The sequence below is a fragment of the Hirundo rustica genome, chromosome 7 (assembly GCF_015227805.2).
Source record: "Hirundo rustica isolate bHirRus1 chromosome 7, bHirRus1.pri.v3, whole genome shotgun sequence".
In the NCBI taxonomy this organism is placed as follows: Eukaryota; Metazoa; Chordata; class Aves; order Passeriformes; family Hirundinidae; genus Hirundo; species Hirundo rustica.
This window is the reverse complement of record NC_053456.1, coordinates 24,299,661-24,324,995: the sequence shown is the minus strand read 5'-3', so window position 1 is coordinate 24,324,995 and position 25,335 is coordinate 24,299,661. Positions and strand designations below refer to the sequence as shown.

Genomic DNA, 25,335 nt, shown 5'->3' with positions numbered 1-25,335 from the left:
TTAGGGTAGAAAAAGAATAAGGTAACTTTATGTGACTCCATAGCAGCCTATAACATGCAGAAATTATATCTTCTTCATGTTAATTTGAACTGCTTTATGGAAAAACAATATTCTTTTTGTCTATTAAGCCCTAAGAAGGGCTTAAGAACATCTTCAGGCTGTATTTTCCATGCCAGCTCAGTTGTACAATAAGAATTCACCAGAACTCTAACACGTTTTTACAACCCGACCCCTACTTAATTGAGCTCTTGAATGTTTCCCTGAACTCTGAGATTTAAGTAGTCCTTTTCTTACAGGAAGTGTTGGCTTCTGCAGAACATACCAAATTTTAACCAATGTGGCTCTTGTGGTCTTAGTCAAGAAACAGTCTGCAGAATACAGTGGTCATATGCATTATTTGGGAAACATTCTTCTTTTTTGCTCAACTAACTGTAATTAATATCTGTTGGCAGCTAGAGAAGTCTGTTAGATCCTAGAAAGTTGGCAGTACAAGGAGGAGTCTGTTCAGTGTGGGGGTAAGTACTTAGTATCAGTTTGATGGTTTACCTTTAGCTGTTTATTATCAAAATTGTGGTGGCTTTACACATGTGGGGATATAAAACTAGGATTCAGTTCTAGCCTAGAGAGAAGACCAAGGTTCAAAGTATTTGGGATTGGAAGGTCACTGTTTTCAGATGCAAAGTTTCAGTAAATGCAGTAAGTTCTTGTGCCTTCCTGCTGAAAACTTTAAATAATAGAAAGTTTAAAGTCTTTTTATAAACTGATAAAATATACTGAACATCCACAGCTGATGAAATGTGAAGTATGCTCATGAGTGGAAAAAGATCAAGCCTGCCAGGTTTGGTCAAAACATGATTTTTCCAAGTGCAAACCATATAAACCCAGGATATTGCTTGAAACTTTTGCTGTGTTCTCTCTATTTTATTTCTGTGCCTTTTAGTAGCAGTAGAAGCTAAATGAGCCAAACATCTTTTGAGAAATTGGTTGTTTTAGGATAAGGAGTGATAGCTTATCAGTTCAGTGACACTGAACAGCCACAGAAGTCCTTTTTTAATTAAAACAAGATAGGATTCCAGAGATAAATTTAAAAGTCACTAGAATTCCAATGACAAACAGCAGAGCATGAGGCTGGTTTTTACCTTTTCCTCCTGGCACATGGATAAAGGAAGGGCAGCACATGACAAAACACAAAATACACGTTTGCTCTCCAATATGTGGAATTCTAATGACAATGCTGATTCCTCCACGATCCAACAGGAAAGAAAACTGAGAGACTTGGGTTATTTCAAGATGTTTTTATTCTAGAATAGTGCTGCTCCACTGGTCTTGAATATCCACTATATACCCTTCATTAGTAAAAATTACATCATGTAACTGTGATTTTGTCCTTAGGGAAGGCTGGAGACAGAGCTATTTATAAAAGGTTGTTTATTTATTTATATAGCTAGAAATAAAGGCAAGGTTTTATTACCCACTTCATTTCCCCCCAGCCTGCTTACTGAAAACTCAGAGAGGCTACAATGCAAAAATCCATGAAAACGTGGAAAATCTTAGAAACCTCCATCATCTAGTTTTCTTTTTGTTTGGAAGATTATTTTCCCCCACCCAGACACATCCATTTGGTTTCTCAGAAATTTAAAAATCTGGATGCAAAGAGAATATCTTGATACAGAATTATATCTTAAAAATGAACTTTATTGATATTTAAACTAAATCCTTTTCCCACAGCCTAAGTATGTTTCAAAACTTTTCCTAGACCTCATTCTTCAAGAAGAGCATAGAAGGTGGGAACTGCAGTTACAGTGATATGCAAAAACTGACCGAACCAGTTTATTTTAAAATTTTAATTTTTCACTGTGATTGAGTTTGAAGTTAAATTTGGATGTAGGAAGGTCTACTTAATTAAAAAAATAGATGCAATAGTCTCTTTGTTCTTAGGATAATATGCTGCAAAAATGACAAATCAATAGAGACAACCCTGAAAATAGGGGAAAAAACAGTGGAATGTCTCAGTTACTTGTATCTCTTCACTTCTTGCTGCCTTCTTTATGCAATAAATTACTTGTCAATAACAATGTATTTACAAATTCATAATACCCTAATACACTGAACAGTCATGCTAGGTCTGAATGCATAGAGAGCAGGGAGGAAATCCCAGCTGTCAAGTGCTGGGGAGCATTTTATTGAAATCATGAAAGTTGCTTGCAGACGTTTTGTCATCTGTAGTTTTTCTTGTCTATGGAGAAGCTCTGAAAAATATTACTCTTGAGAGCAGGAATTCCAGTAAGAAGTATGAGGAGACATTGCAATGTACAGTGTTCATTATTAAATTCAAGAAGGCACTTGCTCTCCCGCTTGCCTGAAGATGATATAAAAAGAAACAAGCCCCACCTAAAACCGTATCTGCAGGGAAAAGTGGTAATGCCAAAAGAGGTTAAATATGTCCACAGAATACATTCATATTTAAAAAGACAATGATAAAAATAATGATCTAATGACTAACCAGCTGCTGTTATTGCATAATTTAAACTTTGGAAGTCAACACCACATTTGAATTACTTTATTTTTTCTTTCTTACTTATAAAAAAGAATAAACACAATCTCAAAACCAAACCAAGCAACTAATGAAGCTCTTCAAAGTTCTGTTCATCCAGGCAGCATCACCACTGCCACAACAGTAATCCACTGGAGGGCAAGAGCAATTTAATTCATTAAACATATCCTCCTACCAGTTGTTGATTTTATTTCTTAACCATTGACTAGACAATAACGCAACCCAAAGCAGAATAATCATCAGGTACAACTGTTTGTCTTTCAAATAGACAATCCGTCATTGTTCTGCATTGCAGAGTGGTTTGAGTGCATATTCAGCCACAGGCTGAGTGCCACATTCAAAAAGCATTTGAAAAGAGACAGAAAAAAATATAAGGAACTAGTAAATGGGTAGGCAAAAGTGATAGAGTCCACATTTCTGGTCAGCTCCTGTGTTTGGCCAGGAAGAAGGTAGCTGGTGTTATCAGAAGAGGGACATGCAGAAACATTGCCTCCACCAAAACCAAAATGTTTTCATCTCCCCACAGTGTAAGAGAACTCATACAGTCATGTATGCCTGTGAACTCAAACTTGTTTTCATGTGTCTTGTCCTGTCATCAGTGTAACTATCCTTATATTTTCCTTGTGGTGTCTTCTATCTTCACAGCTTCAGAATATTTTCAGTTTTATCTACCTTCAGTACCAGTTAGAGTTCATCCTAGTGACAAGAAAATAAACAATGGAGTTTCTCTAGAAGTACAAACAAAACTATTTTTTCACATGATTTTAAAGTTTTCTGTAGCACTAATTTTTCAACTGGACAATTGTTTCTTATATAGCATTCAGGGTAGTTAGTAGCTGTATATTAGTTATCTTCTTAAGTTTACCCAGTCCTGCCTCTGTAATTTGCATTTAATGCTACAGATAAAGAATAAATACTAACATCATTTTAAACAGTTATTATTTACAGCAAGTCTTTTGCAAAAGGCTCCACAGTAAGTGTTCTTACCTTACTTCTAGATTTTTTTCTTTTTCCTTTGTTTTCCATTGCTTCTATTTTTTCATTCAAAAGGTCAGCTATACCTTTTGCATCTCTGCTGTCTATATATTCCCCAAGAACACTTTTCTTAAAAAGAAAATAAAAAAAAACAAATCAGAGCATGGGTAACACATCACACAATTTTCAGACAAAATTCAAGAGGAAAGCAGGGCAGAATACAATGGCCCTGGTAGCTTGATTTATAATTCATGGATATATTTTTGTCTGTGTTTAAACAATTTGCATTGTACTAAGAACCACTCCTAGCTCGCTGGTTTTCAGAACTGCACTAATTTTGTCCTGATCATTAAAGAATCCTGAAGTAGTTACAATTTGCTCATATTTATTGAGGAAGGTTTTAAGCTAGACAGCTCTTACAACGTCTGCCACTCTGTAGTCTACGTGAAATCTGTCATTGTGTGTGGCTGCTTTAGAGACCTAGAAAGCCTTTACTCTTTACCACAGAAAATCTCATTGAATTTGGTGGGATTGTGCAACGAAAGGTTTCTAGAAATTCCCATCAAAAATTCAGCTAAAAAAAAGCAAAGTAAGACAAGCCAATTCTCTGCCAGAAACAATTGAATAATTTCTCTTCAGCATAAATGCATTTAAAAAGGTCACTATAATATTTCTGAAATTTATTAGTGTTACAAGAATAAAGGCAATTCCCTATAACTGCCTGTATACTCTTTGTATTTTTAATTTGTACTGTTACTCTGTTAGTAGGAAATGTTGATCTGAAAGAGTCCCACTGATAGTTTGATAAGGTTTGTTTTTGAGACAACACAGTCACATCTTTTTCATTAATTATGTATCTTAAATTAATTATATAAGTCAAATTTGGTCTTTCACTATAGTAACATGAAATTATATTTCTTATTAGCCAAAATGAAGTTGTCATTGAAATGAATATTTCATTTAGAGAGAGACCATCTACTTTTGGGTAGTGGGTGATGGAATTGGTAAAGGTTGAAAAATATTTTGTCACCCAAGACCTTGCAAACTGGACCCTAGTTCTGGTTAAGCCTGCATTTTAATTACAATTAGAATTCTATTTCTATTTAGTTACTATTTAGGTCTATTAATTTGCAATTTATTATTATTGTCTCACGATCTTACTATTTTAAGTATTATTGAAATCGATTATTTGGAGATACAGTAATATATAAATAACTCACTTTAATATGTTATAGAAGTATTGTGTTATAATACACAATACATTTCCTAACACTTATCTGCTCACCAGTAACACTTTACCTTTGTTCCTTGGTAGGGGTAAAACTTAACAGTAGGATAGGCTCTGATATCAGCAGTCTGACAGGTCTGCCCATATGCCTGGCAGTCTACTTTTCCAGCTTTTACTTTTCCTTTAACGGCCTGAAAAGAAATGTTTATTAGAAACAAACTGCAAGTTTCCATGGCTGAGTATAAGCAAATAAGTGGATTAAGCCAGCAGTGCTGCTAAAAGTAAGAGTGTGTTGCTCAAATCTTTGAAATATTTCAGAGTAGTTGCTTGCCTGCTTCCCAGACTGTCAGCCTTGTGTCAGGTGTCTCTCTATGTGTTCAGAGAGCACTTGTACTTGAATTCAGGGCAAAGCACAAAAGCACACCACAGCTCTAAAGGCCATTCCACCAAAAGTTGAAATCTGTCTCAAAAGAGGGTCTCTGTGTGTCTGTCTGTGGAAGAGATAACACCCACTGTCTAGTGGGACCTAGAAGAGTGCATCATTCCATGAGTTGGAGGCTCACAGAATGTGAGCTCACAGTGCTTTTTGGATGACTGCTAAGAAATAAAATGCTGATGAGTAAGATTTTAACCATTACAATTATAACAAGCTGCCAGTACATTTGAAACATACCCTTGCAAGCATCTCAAATTCAGGAGCAAAGTTTTGGCAAGGTCCACACCAAGGAGCATAAAAGTCAATGACCCAATGATCTTTCCCATTCAGAACTTTTTCTGTGAAACTCTGAGGGGTGAGGTCTATGGACACCTGTGGTAAGTATCTGTGTAGAGGAAGAGTAACAGTTATAATAGATTCAAAACTTCAAACAATATCCAAATTCCATTTAAGAAAAGCTTCTGAAATTAAGAATTTTAAGGAAACCCTTATTTCACACTTTGCACTATAGGAGAATAACTTCTTAAACGTGGTAAACAAAATGATACAATCTTCAGGAGATGGGTGGACAGCAAGGATTTTAAAATTTTAAAAGCGGTAAGTTAGAATATGTAGAAGCTTGAACATCTTAAATTAAGCAATACATATACCCAAGTGTTTCCAGATCTTGATTTACATAGTATTTAAATATTTATTTCTCCTAGCAAGCAACTACATAAGCAGCTCGTGAAGAAAGTTTAATGCAGTAACTTACCCCAAAGCCCAGCCTCTGAGTGAATAGGCATCTCTGTGCCATCCATTGTAGCTACTAGAAAAACATTACAGAGAAAACAAAAAGCCAGTTGCACAGTAGTTTCAATTATTTGGGGAAAAAACCTTACAAACAACCCCACTCTGAAGAGTGGTGATAAATACAGATTGTAAATGCATATGTTTTAGGATATATTTCTGCCCTGCTTTCTCATATGAATAAATGAAAAATCCCACCAATACAATTAAAACTACAAAATTAGGGACTAGAAGACCAAGACAAGAAAGAGAAGAAATAAAAATTAAGATTCCTGTGTCATTTAAAATTGGTGAAATAAAATCACTGCTTTGAAGTAACAAAGCCAATGGTATCCAGTACAATAATATCCTAACAGCCTATTTTAATAGCTGCGATAAACCTCTTCTACAGGTGTATTTGTTTTGTTTCACCTCAGGGAATGTTTCCCACACTGAAGCCATGTACTTACTAATATTGGTGAGCCGTGTTTGATTTTTGAGGAAAGAGTCTGATTTCAGGATAGCCCCGAACGTTTTCTTGGTGACAGAAAGAATAATATTTTTGACAGTCCACACTGCCTACACTGATTAATCCATTTAACATCTGAAAAAGAAAGAAGAAAACCTACCATCAAACATGTTAACCAATACTACTAGAATTTCAGTATTACTTCAGAATTTAAGTCTTAGTAACTTAGTTGGGGGAAAGAAATCTCAACAAAACAGACTGAGATTATCACAAGGCTTTCCTCTTCCCTGTAAATGGAAGGTGTCCTGAGCACCTGTATTTGTTACAAAGGCCCAGACTACCTGGCATGGGCAGGGAAGCTGATGATTACTGAAGGTGTCCTATGGAGCTACTAACACTCCACAGACATTCCAACAGCATAGCAAATCCTGGCTACAACTCCTACTCGAGTTCTAAATGCCTCAAAGTCTTTCAAAGACCTTCACCCCCTACACCCCCCCAAATTTTCTAGTTTAAATTCCTGGAAACACCTCCAGGAATGGTTGTCAGTACACTAATATTACCTATGCAAAAGAGAGAACACTGTAATGACCTTACACACTTGTAACCAACATGAAAAAGTGGACTACAGTGTACTGAAGCTTTTAAAAGGCTGAATAAAAACTCGGTATCTGAAACAATACAGAACTGTCAGGTAGGAACTGCCTGTTTTGGTGGCAGTATTAAACTCTAAATTTTCTCAGATGACGATTCTCTTAAGAAAGCAGTTGTGCCATCTCAGCAATTTCCCAGAAGAGGAACAAAAGCAGGAAATTGAATGCCATTTACCCTGGCCATTTTCTTCCATTCTGGCATTAAAGCCTGACAAGGTCCACACCATGGAGCGTAGAAGTCCACCATCCAGAGCTCCTCTCGTTTTCTTCTCTGAACTAATTCAGCAAATGTCTCTGGTGTTAGGGAGACCACCGATGGATTCCTAAGATCCTAAATAAAGACAGCTTATGGACATGACTTATTGTTGCACAGTGTATCCCCCATCTGGGGCCATCATGTACAAATAGACTGCCAAATTCCAGAGTGTTCTGTGAAACTGAAAGACTAATCTCCACCTGTTTCTGCATGTGTGTTCTTGAAGCTGCTTTTTCTGAGCTACCTCAAGAGAACTATGTATTCAAAAAGTGAAAAATAGCCCATGGGTATTGTGGATATAGCAGTGAACCTGAATGCTGGAGCCAAGCTGGGTGGCAGAATTCCAGCATCAACAGTGACCAATACCATTAATTTGCAGTTCTGTGAGTTAAGAAAGTTCAAGGACAGCTGAGAAATGTGGACAGCAGCAATGTAATTGACAAAAATGTGAACCCCCTCCTATATCAAGGTGTGTATGTGAAGCCCTTCCACCTTAAAAGTAGGAAGTGATGCAGTATTAAATCCTTTATATCCTCTCCATAAGACAGAAATCATTACTATTATTTTTCAAATTGGAAGGGATCTTTCTTTATTTGCTAATGGTCTCAAAGAAATTATGTGACAGAATAGGGAAATTACTCCATTAATTATCAAGTTCTGACTGACAGTTGCTGGATCACTCTTCCTGCCCAAAGTTTTTTCACCTTTTATTTTCCTTGTCTAATAAAAAAAAAATAAATCTTAGAATCTTCCAACTAAAGAACATATTTGTATATGAACTGCATAGAACAAGACTGCAACAAACATTATCATTTACATACCTCTATAAACTCCAAGATCTGCTCAGCAGAGTGATGGCCTTCATACTCATGAACATCAGACTGATTGAACACAACTGTTGTTGGGTAAGCTCGAATGTTATGCTGATAAAACAGACAGTAACAAATTGCACAGAATGATTAAGGCTCTTGGACTTGCCTCTAAGTGTCATTGATAGTGGTGGCTCATCTGTTCAGTTTGTACAGTCCAAGTGCTCAGACTCACATGCAGGTGAGAATCTGACCGTAACAAATCAGTACAGAGAAGATGCCCGTTGTATTCAGAGATGGCATAGCGTGTCTCAATTAAAAAAACAGCCAGTAATTCTTTTGCCATGCTCCACAAATACAGGAATTAATCCATGGGCCTCCTAAGCCTTAGCTTTTAAACTATTCCCAGTCCTCAGATGGAATGTTTGTACTGTATGAATAACTATTGTTTGCCATTGAACACATTCGGTTTCCGTCATCTGAATTCCTCAGTGGGTAAACACATCTAAATAAAACTTTAAAAAGTTTGGGGTTTTTGCTCATTTTCCATGCATTTTCAGACATTAACCCCCGTCCCCAAAATTATTAAATTCTGAGACTTCTGAAGTCTTCCAGTAACATTAGGAAATTCAAATAAAATCTGACATGTGTTCCACATTACTACTTTATCTGTAGTGGTTATATAGCTTGCTTCTTTGAAAAATATTATGATACCAGTGCCTGTTCAATTTACTGCCTTTTGGGAAAGTCACATTGAAGGAGAAGCATTGTCTGCCCATATCCTCCTACCTCCCATTCAAAAAAAGTAGTATTGTTTGAAAGGATTATATTCGTATTTCTTTGTTTTCAGTTCCTGCAGCTTACCATGTTGCAAAGGCCTTCGTGGACAGTACAGTCTAGTGTTCCAAATTTAAGCTGACCATAAAGATGTTTAGATGCTTTTCTCAGCTCTGGTAACAAAGCCCGACAAGGAGGACACCACTAGAAGACAAAATGCAAGTAAGTGCAATTGCTTTTCCCACAGGTAGCTCTCAGGAGAATATTAATAATGGAGAAGATTAATAATGTGCTGCTTTGACAACAGAGTCTGCTAAATACAAAACCCAATTAGGAACTAGAGCTGCCAGGGAATGAGGAATTAGAACACCCTGTCATGATGCTGAAGGGCACTGTCAAGATACTCCTTAGCTCCTTATTATGTAGTTACAGAACAGATTTTAGAAGAAGGAAAATGTAGATATTAAATATTTACCGGTGCAAAGAAATCCACAAGCCATGGTTCCTTATCTTTGTCAGGAAAATTCTGAGGTCCCAGTGTGATGACATGGGAGTTCACACTTTCTTTGGCAAATGCAACAATGTCATATAAAATCTTCTTTCCTTCAAAGAACAATGTAGAAAGGAAATTAAATTTTTACCTATAAGAGGTATAATTAAAAAACTCTTTGAAAGCAACAGGAGTCTTTCAGATCCCTTGTCTAATCTTTAAACACAGCCTGCTTAAATAAATTTATCAGGGACTGATTTGCTTTTCGTTAGGAACCCAATGTTAAACTGTCTAAACCAACGCAGGCAGGACATACTGTAGTTGATAGTTGATATGTGGCTAAATATTAAACTGGACAGTTACCCAATATTAGCCAAGTAAATGCTTTATCCAAGACAAAACATGTTTTTGTCAAACAAAATGACAATTTTTTTTGTGAAAGGATTATTGGTCATTTTACCATCTTACTGGTGTTGGAATTAGAAACTACAATTCTAGATACATTTGACTTTGCAAAGGGATTGACAAGATAAAAACTTCAAGCAAAAAAAATTATATTGATAAATCACAGCTATTTAGGTGCAACTGAAATTCCTGCTCACACAGCTCCAATGGGCAAAGATCCAGTCTCTTCATACCCTTTGCACACATATTTGTCAGCAGAAATTAAGAGTTCATCTGAGAATAAGAACTTCAGGTTAATCAAATCTGAAGTCACTGCACAATGACTTAGCAAGAGTTATTACTGTTCTTAGATTTTGAACTGCTGAAGCCCTTCAACATAGCATATAAAAAAAGCCTGATTCTTTGGAGGATTATTTTCTCATAAAGACTGGAGTGAGATGGCTATTGGTAAATGTTCTACATGCCATCTATTTTCTAAATAATAAGCCAAACCATTCAGGAAAAAATCCCTGTATGCACCGTAGTCCAATGTACTTCTCTTCCGTTGTAGTGCATACCATTATAAAAGTGCTGTGTGGATTGACCTCTTCTTGCCTTCTCTGCAACAATGTAAATTACAGGAAGTACATAAGGCTCTTCCTTATATACCAATCATTAGATGTATGGGATCATCTCTCTTCCTTGATGAACAGAGAAACTTTTCACTTTTCCTGTTTATAACAGTATTGAGGTTCTGACTTAATCCTAGCAGGCTGTTTCTAATACCTCAGAGGCTGGAAAATGAGAACTTCATCTTGCATAACTGCCTTGTGCCACATTCTGGAAGAAGCTACACCTGTTCCTGCAAGCTACAGTTTGGCTTCAGGCTCCCTTCTTCTTCAACCAGTATTTTTGAATCCTTTCAGCAGTATGTAGTAACATAGTTCCAGCCTTTCCTGAAAGGAAACTGCGATGTTGGAAATGAAAGTAAGTGGTAAAAGTCTCAGTATCTGGGACAGAACTTAACAAAGCATGGAATAAATTTTAGTGCAGTGATAGATGAAACCAAATCCAAGTTTGTCCAGCTGACTACACTGTGTAACCAGCATGTTAAGCCTCTCTGAAGAGCATGTCTGACAGCATCCTTTGGTTATCCTACCCAAAGCAGAAGCTGTCCTCATCAGCTTCAGAGATTTCATTTGTATGTAACTATGTAAATGATGTTGAAACTGACTGCGAAGACAAAACACATCCCTCAGCATCTGATGACTGCTTACCCAGGAAAAATAGAAAAAAGAAAGCCAAAGGAAATTATAAATAGTTCATGTAAGGCCACATTATGGTCAGAGGAAGGACAGCAAGTATTAAAGCTAGCAAACTGTTCTTTGGGAAAACAATTGTGGTTTGCCAAAGATTTTGTCATCTCAAAGGGATTAGGTCATGACTTAAACTTGCTGAAGTGTCCCTTACCATGATGAATTTCGTAATCGCCAGTTCCTTTTCCTTTGAAGACTGCTAAACAAGGCTGATAAACATATAGCTTGTTGCAGATGGTTGGCGAAGAAAGACAGTTGAACTTCCCAACCTATATTTAACAGACAATGCCAGTTTAATTAAAGCAGCCTAATTTATATCAATCAACATATTTTGAAAGGCAGAAAGGGTTAGAAAATAAAGGTAAAAATATGGAAGACTGATGGCATTTTTAATAAACAACAGAGATCTTAAGACAAAGAGACGTTCATGGAAAACTACTAGCACAACTATATTCGGCTGCTCGCTAATTTTTAATTTAAATGCCAAAATAAGGAATAAAAACTTCAAGAATTGTCTTTTCCCCCCCTCCAAATATAACAGCAAGGAAGCAAGAAGACACCTAAAATAAATGTGAGATTAAAATTCTAGTGGAAGCAACAATTTTTTAAAAATACATACTTTAAAAAATAACACAGTCTGTAGGCTTTTAGTGCAAAGCTTGAACTTGGTTTCTTTTTATGAAGAAAATAATCAGTGTGATCATTGGGTTTTCTGAATAATTATAGTTCTACATATACAAATCAGATGTTGGAATGTTAATTTATAATTATTAACTTTGGATCTGCAGCAACAGTTATAATGACAGAGCAGATTTAAAAGATAATCTCTCTCTACTTTTAAGTTATTCAAAACATAGAGGAAACTTAAGTGATTGCTTTAAATAAAGAGCTTTACTGCAGATAGCATATCTCTTTCAGTACCAGAGGTGGCATGTGGTGGTAACAGCTAATAACAATGAAAACCATGAAAACCATGACTTGTTCTTGGAAAGTAAACGACATTTAACATTAGATGAGTGAACGCTCTTACCTGAATATGCTCATCTTTAAGTAAAAATTTAAGTTTCTTAAATTCCTGCACATTTGATTTATCACCTTCCCCAAACTGGAAGAAAAGCAGCCACCGGTGATGAGCCAGTCGGTCCTTTAAACCACAGGAAAAAACAAACCAACAAAACCACAAAAAATTAATCCCAACTATACCAGCATGTAAAATTCTTTTGTGTTTTATGAAGGTGAATGTCCAGTTATTCATCTCCAAAACACCTCCACTAAACAAAAGCCTTCAAGGTAAGTAAGTCCTTCCACTAAACTCCCTTTTACTGCACCATAATCAAGGAATTGGAAAAATCTGACACCAAGCTGGCTACAAGCTGCACTCTAATATTGCTGTTTGTATGTGGATTTCCTCTTGTAAATTATGCTGCAATGTGGAACTACAAGTGTGGAAAGAGGTTTCCTTTTGTTTTGCCTCCAAGACGTGAGTTACTTTTAAGACTCTTAATTTCAGTTCATAAATAATCATGGAATAACAAGTATTTGCTTTTTCTTTTCTAAATTACCAAACAAAACACACTTAAACCAAAATTCTCTACAATGCAGTTGATTCAAAAAATAACTAGAGAACTGCAGTTGCAGAGTGAGTTGCAATGGCAGTGTTTCCTATATTCTTATGAAATCTCCTCCCCCTGCTTTTGTTATTTTGCTAAACAACAGAAGTAAATGTAGACAAATAGTGTTATATTTTGGGTACAGATAAAAAGAAGTAATATTCAGCTAAATACTAAGTTGTTGTGACAACAGAATTTGAAAAACATAGAAAATAACAATAAAAATATATTATTTGATGAAATCTTAGCATATTTTTAAAAATTACCTCTAATGATGCTGCAGAAATGATTTCAAAATCTGGTAGATGCTGCATTACTTCCTGATATATTTCTCTGGCATCCAAAGAGTTAAGAAACTAGGACAGAAAGTTAACTGTCTTTATTACAAGGAATTACAAACATCAACCTGATTAGTACTCAAAGTGTCAGGGCATTTATTCTGATTTGTTTCCTTCAATCAAATGGAAAATGCAGTTAATAATATTTTATTTGATCAACCTCTTTTTAATACCTATAATTTCAATAATATCAGTCTCAGAATACTGTTTTCTAGCTCACTTGCCTACAATATTAACCTCAAGAAATCGTATTTTGTCAAGACAGGGACCAAAGAGTGTGAAATTCAAATTTCACACCAAACCCACCAATCAAGTTTACAAGATTTCCAATCCAGTTTTACAGCCTTCCTTAACTGCACTGTAAGAGAGTTGGGTTTCCTTAAATTGTAAAATTTTGGAAGTGATATGAATCAGTAACTGAGTTGGTAAGTTAAAAGGTTCGAAGCAGGTAGGTTGCAATTTATTTTCCTCCTTTTAAAAATATAGGCAGCAGTAGTGACAACAGAGGAACAAGTCATACTTCAAACAGAAATGTCTCCCATCAATTAAGGAAGTTAAAACTACCATACAAATGTAGGTTGCAATATTAGAATAGAACAGAGCAGTAAAATCTGTACTGACAGACACTGTAGGAGTACTTTTATCACACCTGTCAGGGCAGCATTTCTCAAACTTGTGATACCTGGGGCATATTATTTCAGGAATAAAAAATGAGGGGCACATCAAAGATCATAGAATCATTTAGGGTGGAAAAGACCTTTAAGATCACTGTGTCCAGGCTGACACCAGCTGCCAAGTTCACTACTCTAAAGCATGTCCCCAGGTGCCTACACGTGTCTTTTAAACACCCAGGGGATACTGACTCAACCACACCCCTCTGGGCAGTTCCAGTGCCTCACAAGCATTTTGCTGAAGAATGTTTTGCTAATATTCAATCTAGACCTCCCTTGCTTGAGACCATTTCCTCTTGTCCTGTCAGTTTTTACTTGGGAGAAGAGACTCCCAGGCTTGCCAGGAGAGCTGGGCAGCAATGTTAGAAGCAGCTCTTGGGCCAGTCACAGAGCACTTGGCAGCCCCGAACTCCCAGAGCTGCTCAGGGAAGCTCCTGGGGACAAGGCCAGGCAGTGTTACAGGCTGCTGTGCACTCTCCCAGCAAACTGGAATCACCTCCAGCATCACTAACTGTGAGTTTATATCCCTGAGCACACACAGGGATATCAACTCACAGAAGGGCACACCAGCTTAGAAGCAAAAAGAAAAAAGCATCTTTGCAGTTGTGTATCACCAGTTTGGAAATGCTTCATACATTCCTTTAGCATGGTTATTACTTTGTTTATCTAAATAGATAATGAAAAACAAGTCCTACCAAAACACCTCCTTTCTCTTTGTTATTTATGGTGGCTCCAGGTGGAAAGTATGCCGTAGTACTAGATGAGACATCTAAATTATCACAAAGCTCCCCCTGGGTGCCACAGTCCATCCAGCCCACATTAACAAGACCTTCCTGTAATTAGGAAAAAAACAACACAAAACAAATCCAAAGAAAACTATTTTTTAATTTCAGGTGCAGAAATGCTTTTGAAAAATCCCAATACAGGTAATTATATATAATACTTAGAAAACGAAAAGAAACAGCGCTGTAATTTATTACATAATATTAATTATTATTTTATAAAAGCCTTAAGAAAAAGTTAATGTTATTTCAAAAGCTACTCAGGCAAAGTATTCAATTCTTCTGAAAGTGGTATTTTGGTTCTACTACACTCAGTGAGAGTTTTAGTTATAATTTGATGCTTTCACTTCTGTTATTTTGTTTTAAATATAACGGGTGATGCTTTCAAAGTGAAACACTGCTTACCAACATGCCAGCTAGCTTAAGGCGGGTTTGGTAACTCAAGCAATCTGCAAAACAAAAATTGTTTATTTACAAACATAAAACTTCACCTTATTAATGCACTAAATCTACTCTTGCTTAGAATAGTCCCCTTCCTCCCAAAAATAATGACCATTTCTAATGGCATGCTTCCTGGCTGTTCATCCAGTATTCCTGGAGTTGTCACATTCAATAATCAGCACTTAATGACTGTCTAATCTAAGTTAAAAAATCCCCCACAAGTAACACTCTTGTGCTTTATCAACACAGAATTCTCATTAAAAAAAAAAAAAAAATTTTTTTTTACTGTAAAGACCTTTAAAATTTGTTAATCAATGTCTTAAAAAAATTAATCCAAGTATCTACATAGAGTCTTGGAATGATATTTCAATGGAAGTGTCCATTTTCTGTGATACAAATAATAATTCACTACTATAAATACATCATATGCTTTAATTATCCATACAGACTTTGAATAGTTGCCTGTGAATGAAAATTAAAACAAAAAAAAATAGGATGCATCATCTCTCTAACTGAAACAAAGTTGAAAACTTAATAACAAAAGGGCTGCAACTCGAAATCAAGCTATTTACAAATGTAAATCCAAGACTGCAGCTCTGGCTATTCAGTTCTCAGAACAAAGGTCTCTTCATAAGGCTAAGAAATCTTTATTTGTCAAAGGTGTAGTGCATTTATTTAGCTCCACCAGCTAAGCAATGGAGCTTTCTCATATATTGTATCCAGTACTGATCCCAAGAAAGCCAGGAACAAACAGCCACAAAAAACTAGTCTGATGTGAAACCAGTGCTAAGAGCCAGTAACTGTGTGCAAACCTAACTTAAGAGAAAAGATTCAGCTAAATGTTAATATTGGTGGTTCAAGGGGGAGATACAGCCTTTCTGCTATTCAGCTGTCACGAGAAGCTGGCAGGTACCTCAGCAGCACCCGTCACTGGAGCTGGAAACTGAAGGGAGAAGCCTTTTCTGCCCCTTCCCCTCCCCATGGCTTACACTCCAGGGCTGCTTTAATGACTTGCAGCACAATAACATCATTTTTCCATTAATGTCCCTTTTGTCAAACTGCTTTTGACAGAGAGCTAAAATGACCCACAGGCCAAATACTGTGTTTACTTAAGATGTTTTTTAGTAGCAAAAGGGCCGCTATCAACAGAAGTCCTTTTTTTTGTCACGTTATTTGAAAAGTATTTAATATACCTACCCCCACGTTCAGCACAGAAGGTGATCAGCCAACCAACACCAGAAGCAAATGAAGTTTCAATAGCATTTACAAAATTTCCTAAGAGTGAAACAATTTGCATCAGTCTGTGACTAGTTAAACGTGACCATGAAACAAGGTTTTATATTTGCATTACGAAATTACACAAACTATTTTTATTCCCAAAAAGAAGACTTAGCAACAGCTGACAGATTCAGTTCCTGCCATATTTTATTTAGCAAAAACAACTTCAACAACAGTGCCCCAAGAAAAACACGGGAACATTACCTGCCCATAACTCAGTGACTGTGCTTGTAACGTACTGCATGGCAAAGTTCTTTAAGCTCTCTTTTGACCTGTCTCCGTAGTATTTCACTGGTTGCTATGGAAGACAAAGAGTAAAGTTTATAAAATTATGAAAAAAAAAAAATTCTGTTCTCAGAATGTTTGAAATTTAACCTTAATTTAAATTTTGTAATGTGATTTCTTTCCAAATGCTGCAACACGAGGAAAATTTAGTCTTAGAAGCACCAAGTCCCAATGATTGTATTTCTATTTAAATAAAAATTGCTTACATCACTCCATTTAGCATTCAACCTCTCAAAACATTGCCAAAATGTACCCATCTACTCAAGTGCACTTTGTACACCACCCCAGCACCACGACTTAACAATCAGCTATAAAGAGTGACATACATCATGCAGGTAGCATGGAGGGAATCCTGTGGAAGGAATTTCCAAGTGCCTTTAGGCATATGGTCATATTCTTTAAGAATCAAAACCACAGACTACGCTTTGCACTTGAAAAGTCCTTTACAACACTATAAGAGAAACTGTGCAAGGAGACTCGCTGCTTTGCTACAGCATCTCTGCAGTATCTTCCCAGTCAGAAGTGATATGTTGCACAGAAAAAGTATTCAGAAAAAATATACTGCCATTTATTTCAAATTTTATATATATATATATACACACACATATATAATAAATTATATATATTAACAAATATATAGTAAATTAATTTGACCAAGGTAAAGAAAAAGTTATATTTATTAAAGGAAGTAACATACTAAAAAGGAAGATCTTTAACAAACATCTTTATGACTGGACAAGTATTAAAGAAATACTTCTCCAGATTTCATTCTAAAAACACCTGAAGTCTTATCACTCACCATTCCAGTTTTGAAAACATACAGACTGGGATAACTGTTAATGCCTTTAATTCGACAAAGCATTCTGTTATCTCCACAGTTCACAGCTCCAATGCGTATCACTCCATCCAGTTCCTTAGCAAATTCTCTCCACTAAAAAAAAAAAAGGCAAAAAAGAGGCTATTTTCCTATAAAGATAAAATTAAAAATGAGCATATGTTTTTGAATTTTTGTCTTTGGTTTCAGCTTCAGTGTAAAAATCCACTTCATTAAATTTTATGCTATTAAAACCAATGAATTTCAGAGTTAATTTACATGGTTTACATACCGTAGGTGCTAAATCATGGCAGTGGGAGCATCGAGGAGAGTAAAAATTCACAAACCACAGTTCTCCTGAGTTAACAGCAGCATCTAGATGGAGAGAAGAAAATTATAAGTAAATCATGCACATCTGCAATGTAGTTACATCTAGAATGTACATTTTTACTACATTGTATTCCCCCAAAAGCTGTATTAAGTATTTAATGTCTGGCACTGTAACAGTAACTCAGATTAGATAAAGATTGTATCTCACTTGCCCATACTCCTCCTTGTAGGCAGGTGCACAAAAATAATATTTCAGAAGTTATCAGCACCCCTGGATGCTTTCAGCATCTATTCTATTGATTAAGAAAAAAAAAAGTATTGTCTGCAGATTATTCTAGCTGAAATGTGTGATAGTGTGGCTCTGGTTACAAAATACAAGTTCTAAAAGATTTTTACCCACTAGAATTTTCCATTTCCTTATATTACTTTAGGTACCTAGTGAGTTCCACCTGGCAATCTTTTTATGAAGAAATCATGTCTAATGTAATTTAAAAATCCAAGTTAATATAATTACTAGAAAAGTCAAGGGGAAACATAAGTCATCTTGCTTATGAAAGAAAACAACAGCAAAATATACACAAAGAGCAGTTATCAACTTGAATTACTTGGCTTTCAGCCTGTCCAATTTCCTTGTAGGGGATTTTCTAACCTTTATTTGCCTACATTAAAATATCCTCACAAAAAACCCCCAACAACTAGGGAATGTGTAGACCCTGCAAACAGACTAACCACAGCAAGACTGTGGTCTCAGGGAGAGCATCATGAGGGCCTGCTATTAGAACAGTTTACAAGGCTAATTCAGCATGTAGGGCCAATTTTGCACACAGGAAACTGTACTCAATATGCAGATGAAAAATCACACAAAATCCAGTATTTTTACCTCTAGCCTCTCTTAGTTATAAATGACTTAGCTGTAATATTCTCACTGAAACTGTTATCTTTCCACATCTTGTTTTCCCTGGCTGTGTTTTTAGTATCTGCTATCACCTTCTGGTTTTGAACTACACACAACTGAATGGTTTCCATAGGAAAGTTCTATCAAGTGCATTTTTATACAAGAGAAACAGCAATGATAAATTAGGAGTAACAAAATTTTAATTCAAATAATTTCTTTTTACAGGTCTCACAAAGTAACTCTAAAACTTAACGTAAGCTGTTTATTGCTATTGATTGATTTGTTAACTAGAATTTAACAGGAAGGATTAAGGGTTAATTTTTTTTTTTTGTTTCTTTTCTCACGTGAAGATGATTTTCCCACATGTTTGTAAAGACAGGTAAGAAAAGCCTACAAAGACACAGATCAGCATGTAAAAATTTCTGTTGTCATGTTGTCAAACAGCCGTTTATTTAAAAAACTTACCAAATTCTCCTCTATCCAATGTTATAATTTCGGGATCATCGTCATAAATACCTATTAAAAAAACCCAACAATTGCTTTTTATTTTTCCGCAAGGAAACAAACTATCATCTTATGCAGAATAGAAAAGAGTAGATTTAAGTTGAAATACTAGCTGGCAAAGAGGTTTTACAAAAATGTTGTCCTTGTTTAGTACTATGGACACTGAGTTTAACCTCTTGCTAGCTCACTCACTCTCATGCTATAAAAGTCACTATCAGAACATTCTTTTGATAATTTAGTAACCAAGCATGGAGCGAGCAGAGAATTAGTACTGCTGTTATGGCAAGAGCATTAGAAATAACATCATCCAGCTGTCAGATTTAAATTCCAGAAGCCTCAGCTCTCACTGAGAGCTTTATGTAACATCCAGAAGTTTCCACACTTTCCCAGCCCCTGGTCACCTAAACATTTAGATGGCAAAGGTGCTTCCAGCCACAAGCTTTCCCACTAACAAAATGCGTGTGTGAATGCAGTGGATTGAAGTGGGTAGAACAAAGGTAAGGAAGACAAAGCTAACCAGTCCTACCTAGGGCATCACTACAAAACACTCCACTACTTCAACTACACAACAAAGGCAGTGCAGAGTACCAAAAATACTATTACAGAGCATTGTATTAGGCTACTATGGTTGTAGATCTCTTACAGTACCTAACATGGTGAGATGTCATTTCACCTGAAGTACACAAGGATTAAATGCAAATAAATAATGAGAGAAATTAATTTCAACAGGTGACAAGGTACTTTTTATCTTATTTTCCACTAATATAGTACATATGCTCAACCATACATATAAATATACATAAGGCTATACTTCTATATACACACGGACATGTAAAATATAAAAACAGATGCTCCCTAAATCACTGATTAATAGACATTTAAAGATACTGTTTCTCAATCAAGCAGTGAAACTTCAGGCAGGTATAATTTCTTCAATCTGTTTATCTGAAGAAGTTTTAGGCTAATTTCCATCTTTTCCTGTGATAGTTGCACCACTGGTTTATTCAATTTCAATCTGCACAGACATGACTTTCTTAGAGATTGGGACATATTAAGTCAAACAACAGCAGAAAAAAATTGTTGTCAAGGTGGAGGTTCCTTTCAGCTCTTTCACCCCAATCAAACTATGTTCCTCAGTTTCCTGTTTTAGTTTACTCCTGTTACAGCAGCTCTGAGAATCATTTATTGCAGCCTTGCTCTACAACTACCTAAAATATATTGAGACAAACATTAAATAACTTGTCTCAAAATCATTTTAGGTAGGATTCTGTTATTTTTTTCAGTTTCTACTACCTCTTTACTGTTACCCTGGTTTTTCTGAGTTTCTTTATTAGCCTTTTAATTTTCATAAATGGAGTCAGATCTTTTAGTTACTGTACAATATTAAGAGCAGTTTTCTACCTTTCTCACAGATGTAATATAAACAAATCCTTTGTTTTTCATTCTCTGTCCTTTGTTTGCATATTTCTAACCTGAAAACAACTGTAACTGACAATTGGTCTGGCCACTGAGGCTGAGGGGTGGAAACCCCAAAAAGCCAATCTTCTGCTAGACCCACAAATGTATAAAAAGTAAAAATAAACAAAGGGGTTTCCTCTTCTTCTCTCCGCTCTCTTAGCTGGGAGCTAGATCAGAAGGACCTCTGCGAAAATCTCGTCTGCGTGTGACTGCTTTGTGTGTCTCAGTGACACTTTACTGATGTCTAATTGCATAACTGCATATCAAATAGGCTTGACAGTGCAGAAACTTCCCCTCAAAATTCCCCTGAAGAATACTAAACAAAGAAGGTCTTACTGCATTAAAAAGTTAAAAAGAATCCTACTGAAATATAAACAATGACATTTAAGTAGGGGAAAAAAAAAAAAAAAAAAAAGGCCGAAAAAAAAAAGCTTTGCACTTAAAAAAAATAAACAAGAAGTGAGATGACCTACAAAAAGGCAAGCAGAAGGAACAAAAGGCTAGGTAAACAGATTGCATCTCTGGGTAGCCATTAACAGGGTAAACCAAATACTGGGCGAGCAGAGAGGAAGTGACAGCTACAGAGCAGACAGAAATCTGGAGAGGGTACATAAGAAACACGTGAAAAGCTCTGATACAGATCTGAATATTGCATTTCCTAGTGACTGTTTTAAGCAAATCACAAACATACATCACAGCTTACCGAAATCATAGCGATAGAAGTGCCAGCTTTCGTAACGACCTCCTTGCTGCTGATCTTCGAGACCCTTCTCTCCATATTTATCATACTTCTTCCGCAGATCTTCATCTTTAAGTACTTCATATGCTCTATTTATTTTCAAAAAGTTTTCATGTGCGTTTGGATCATTCTATGTAAGGAAAACTATAATTAGTCATTCATTAATAAACCATATTGTGCATATAACGCTGAGAAAATTATCTTTGGAAATATTTTCATATCCCTGCTAAGGATGCCTGTTGTGACGGAAGCATTGTGATGTCAAACCAAACTACAGTAAAGTTTTCCTTTCCCAAAGCCAAATGTGTTGTCTTATTTACTCCATCCTCACTGAAGTACCAACTGAAATACAAAGTGGACTAGTAGGAGGCTGTAACATTCTCCAGTGAACCCTCTTCTTTCAACTCTCTCTTCAGTGGAATTAAAAAATATACTCAAGAATGAAGGCATACCATTTCCTCCAGTCTTTTCCACTCCCCTAGAATCCCTCCTTGACCAGTTCAAAACCTCTGCTACAGAGACGATTCAGCCCTTCTGGTCTTGACAGTGTATACAGGTGCCTCCTCCTTTTATTTAAAAAGCATTTTTGTTCTAGGTAGCTTGGGACTTAGAATAGTGAAAGATCTGCAGATGTATTTTGAACCCAAATTTGGGATCTGCACGGGTGCAGTGTAACAGTGGTGTGCAAAATGTGCCCCACAGTCCTGCTCTTTTAACTTCTGTTTACACATTTAATTCAAAACTTTGTCTTAAGATTTTTGGTTTTCTTTTTAATACAGGAAATTAATTACTATTATGGAATTTGTCTAATGTGTTCGTCTTCTATATATCATTCCTAAAGTTGAAAATAACCTGTTGAAAAATCTTCAGTAGTATCTGCATGCTTAGAAATGACAGATTCTGACTCAAAATGCCTTTATTTTGAAAGTATCAACAGAGATAACAAAACTTTCATTTAATAGCTATAAATTGGCATTCCTAACTTTGCTGACATTTGGCTTTCTCTCTATCAGAGGCTCCAATGTAGTCAGTGAAGGCGGGCCCTGAGCTCCTATGAAATACTGCTGGCTTTTAGGACTCCATCCTGTTGTACAAAGATCTAAACGCTTTTATTTCCTGCGAATTTCTGCTTATTTCAAGTCATTTCAAGGACAAACTGATGATGTTTAAAAGTGGTTTCCTTGTCTTTCAGAAATATGGTAGCACAGACTGAGCCATTCCACTTAGTCCAGAGCTCTTCGTAACCTCCACTGTTACACCTTGGCAGCCCCAAGATGTCTGTTTTGTCCTATCTGATACTGCAGCCTGATGTCTCACAACAGGCTGCTCTTATTTGATCTTTAGAGGAGGCCTCAGGGCAGGGAACAGCAACTAAACTAAATGGAAAGAGAAAAACTCAACAGCTTGCCAACAAGGTAACATGGCACACAACTAAGTTGTCCTCTAGTTACAAAAATATAAGTGAAAACTAAAGAATCTTGAGTCTTTTTACTACAGCAATTTAATGCAGCCCAAATGCAACAAAACTACACATGACCACCCTAACACTTTTTGTAAATTTTCTCTGCAGAAAATCTGAGCTGGACTATATCATCAGGTGGTTAGCTCACAATAACTGAGACACGTTTTTGATAAATGAAAACTGCATTTTGTTTAAACACTAAGATTCATTAAGTCAGCAACTCTGACTTGTTTAAAAGGTAACTTACCTGATTTTTATCAGGGTGCAACTTTAATGCCAGCTTTTTAAATGCTTGTCGTATTTCTCTACTACTTGCTTCTTTGGATACTCCAAGTAAACTATAGTAGTCTTGATCAGTGCACACAAGAACTATTACACATACTAAAACTAGCAATAAATGCCTTTTCAAATATCTAATATAATCTCCTTTGGATGATAAAAACTCCATTATGAAGCTTTTGGACATTTCACGGATTCTGATTCAAACAGACTTTGGGAAGAGTCTCCAGTAAATGTGCCAACATTCAGAGATACAGCTGTATTTATGAGAGTTCTTCAAAACGCCTGCTGTTCTACTTCATGTCACAGGTATTGCTAAAAAGACGCCCTGTAAGATGATAAAGGAAAGAAAACAATTAAATACTACTTATTCAATAAACACAGGTTAGTAACGCACCCCACCGCCAGCTTGTGTGGCCTGCACGTGAACACCCAATTTTCAGGGGAGCTAATTACCTTCTTTCCGAAGGCCACACAACTGGTGGCAGACCATCTCTTAATTGTTACCTTACCTGGGGTAATCACGCACAGCTTCACTGAATGACACGAAAAGCCACGCACCTGTACCGCATTAAGAAAGGCGGGTGTAGGAGGGTTCATAATTTACCTTCAGCAGCGCCGGGGGTCATTCCGCAGAGAGGGCCGGGTGGCTTCGAGCCGGCCACCGCCCCGGGGCGGGGGCTGCCCGCCAAGGAGGCGGCGGACGCCCCTCGCAGACAAAGCCGGGCAGAGGAGCGCCGAGCCGGGAGCCGCTGCTGCCCGGAGAGCGCAGGTAGGAGCGCCGCGGGCCCGGGCTGAGGCGGGAGGGCGCGGGGAGGCACCGGGGCGGGCCGGGCCGCGCTCTGCCCTCCCCGCGGCGCGGAGCGGGGCCGGCCCGGGCAGCGGCGCCGAGGGGGCCGCGGAGCAGCGGGCCGGGCGCGCAGCAGGCCGGGAGGCAGCGCCTTTCCCCGGCGCCGGCGGAAGGGCGGCGGGATCCAGGATCCGGCTCTGGGCCGGAGGCGGGCGGGGCGGCTCCGGGGCTGACGTGGCCGCTGTGCCCGCCCTGGGCGAGGGGCTCGGCTCCTCCCGGCCGCTCCCTGCCGGCCCGGGCCCGGCCCGCCCCTTCCTCGGCCGGGCCCGCCCCCGGCTGCCGCCGCCCGCCGCGGGCCCCGCGGAGCCCCGGCCGTAGGGAGGGAGCGGTGCCGGCGGTGGCGCTGGGAGGGAGCGCTGGCCGCAGGCGCTTGTCCGGTCCGCGCCCTGGGCGCGCACCCCGCCCGGAGAGCCCCCAGGGACTTGGAGCCAGCGCTGCGGCGTTTCGGGGGTTGCCGAGGACTTATTTTAATAAGTTCACGTAGGGCTAAGAACTATTGAGCACTTAATAACCGGTTTCTACTGTTTGTGGCGATAAAACATAGGTTGTTTTATTAGCGGGGCCTAAAAAAGCAGATTATCAAATACACATGTAGTGAGAAATCTTTGCGAGTGTTTTCTGTTTCAAAGATAATTTGGGATTATATTGCGATGCCTATAATTGAGTGTTTCTTGCAGTTTGCCCCTCTGTGCACTTGCTTTGTTTGAAGCTATGCCAAAAAGTATTTTGGTTTGCTCCCTTGCTCTCGTTGATGTAGATGGAACCAATCATAGGTTCTGACTGCTTCTGCCAATATCAAAGTAACACATAAGTAACTAAGGCTCATTGTTGAAAGGGAGTTCTTTTTGTGCTTGCTCCTTAGTTTCAGTTACCTGAATAAATTTCCATTATGAAATATGTTTTGGGGAAAAAAACCCTATTGAATCAACGAAGATATACCCTAGTACAGTATACCTGAGAAATTAGTTTATAGTGTTCATATTATTACAGAAACCACAACATCTGTCAAACTAATGGAGAAAAACATATCTGCTAAAACATTTTTATTTCCTTCCCAATGGTTATGTGACTGAGTAGCTTAATGGGTGGTGCCTTTGCTTTAAAATTTCACGTTTTGGAGTTTAAATGAGACTGCACACAGAAGCACCGACGCTTTGTTGCAATATTTATTTCTTTACGTGTGTATTCAGTGTATTGAGGTCTTTCAGATGGGGTGGGGTAAATGTATTGCAGTCTTTAAAAGCTCATTTAGCACATGATGATACATCAAATCAGGCATATTAAGACAGTATGGTATATAGCATAAATCAACATAAGGCATATGAAATGTGTTGGTCTGAAGGAAGTTTTTTGTAATAATCAAGTGTTCCCAGGTAAGCAAAATCAGTTTTCTCAGAACTCATATGCAATAATGACCTATATATTGTGGAATGGGTAAAAGCTCTTCTATTTGGCTAGAGGAATACAAGAATAGGCGTTTCTGG

At 37.5% G+C, this 25,335-nt stretch overlaps 2 protein-coding genes across 5 annotated transcripts in view; one reads left to right on the top strand and one right to left on the bottom strand.

The window, feature by feature from the left end:
* Positions 1–1,316: 1,316 nt before the first annotated feature.
* DNAJC10 (DnaJ heat shock protein family (Hsp40) member C10) lies at positions 1,317–23,752 on the bottom strand. The gene is made up of 23 exons (XM_040070504.2): positions 23,609–23,752; positions 22,970–23,329; positions 21,225–21,390; positions 19,025–19,075; positions 17,627–17,709; positions 17,320–17,451; positions 16,440–16,533; positions 16,155–16,232; positions 14,922–14,965; positions 14,430–14,567; positions 12,992–13,081; positions 12,146–12,259; positions 11,270–11,384; positions 9,401–9,528; positions 9,013–9,129; positions 8,161–8,262; positions 7,259–7,414; positions 6,432–6,565; positions 5,948–6,001; positions 5,431–5,578; positions 4,829–4,948; positions 3,542–3,658; positions 1,317–3,250 (listed from the first exon to the last, which is right to left on the bottom strand). Exons 2-23 carry the CDS (start codon positions 23,186–23,188, stop codon positions 3,239–3,241), a joined length of 2,412 nt encoding a protein of 803 aa, XP_039926438.1. The 5' UTR covers positions 23,189–23,329; positions 23,609–23,752; the 3' UTR covers positions 1,317–3,238.
* Positions 23,648–25,335, top strand: part of PDE1A (phosphodiesterase 1A) — a 201,923-nt gene continuing 200,235 nt past the window's right edge. For all 4 annotated transcript variants that reach the window (XR_005701796.2, XM_040070509.1, XM_040070517.1 and 1 more), the window contains exon 1: positions 23,648–23,773. The gene's annotated coding sequence lies outside the window, so the exon portion shown is untranslated. The remainder of the gene's footprint in view (positions 23,774–25,335) is intronic.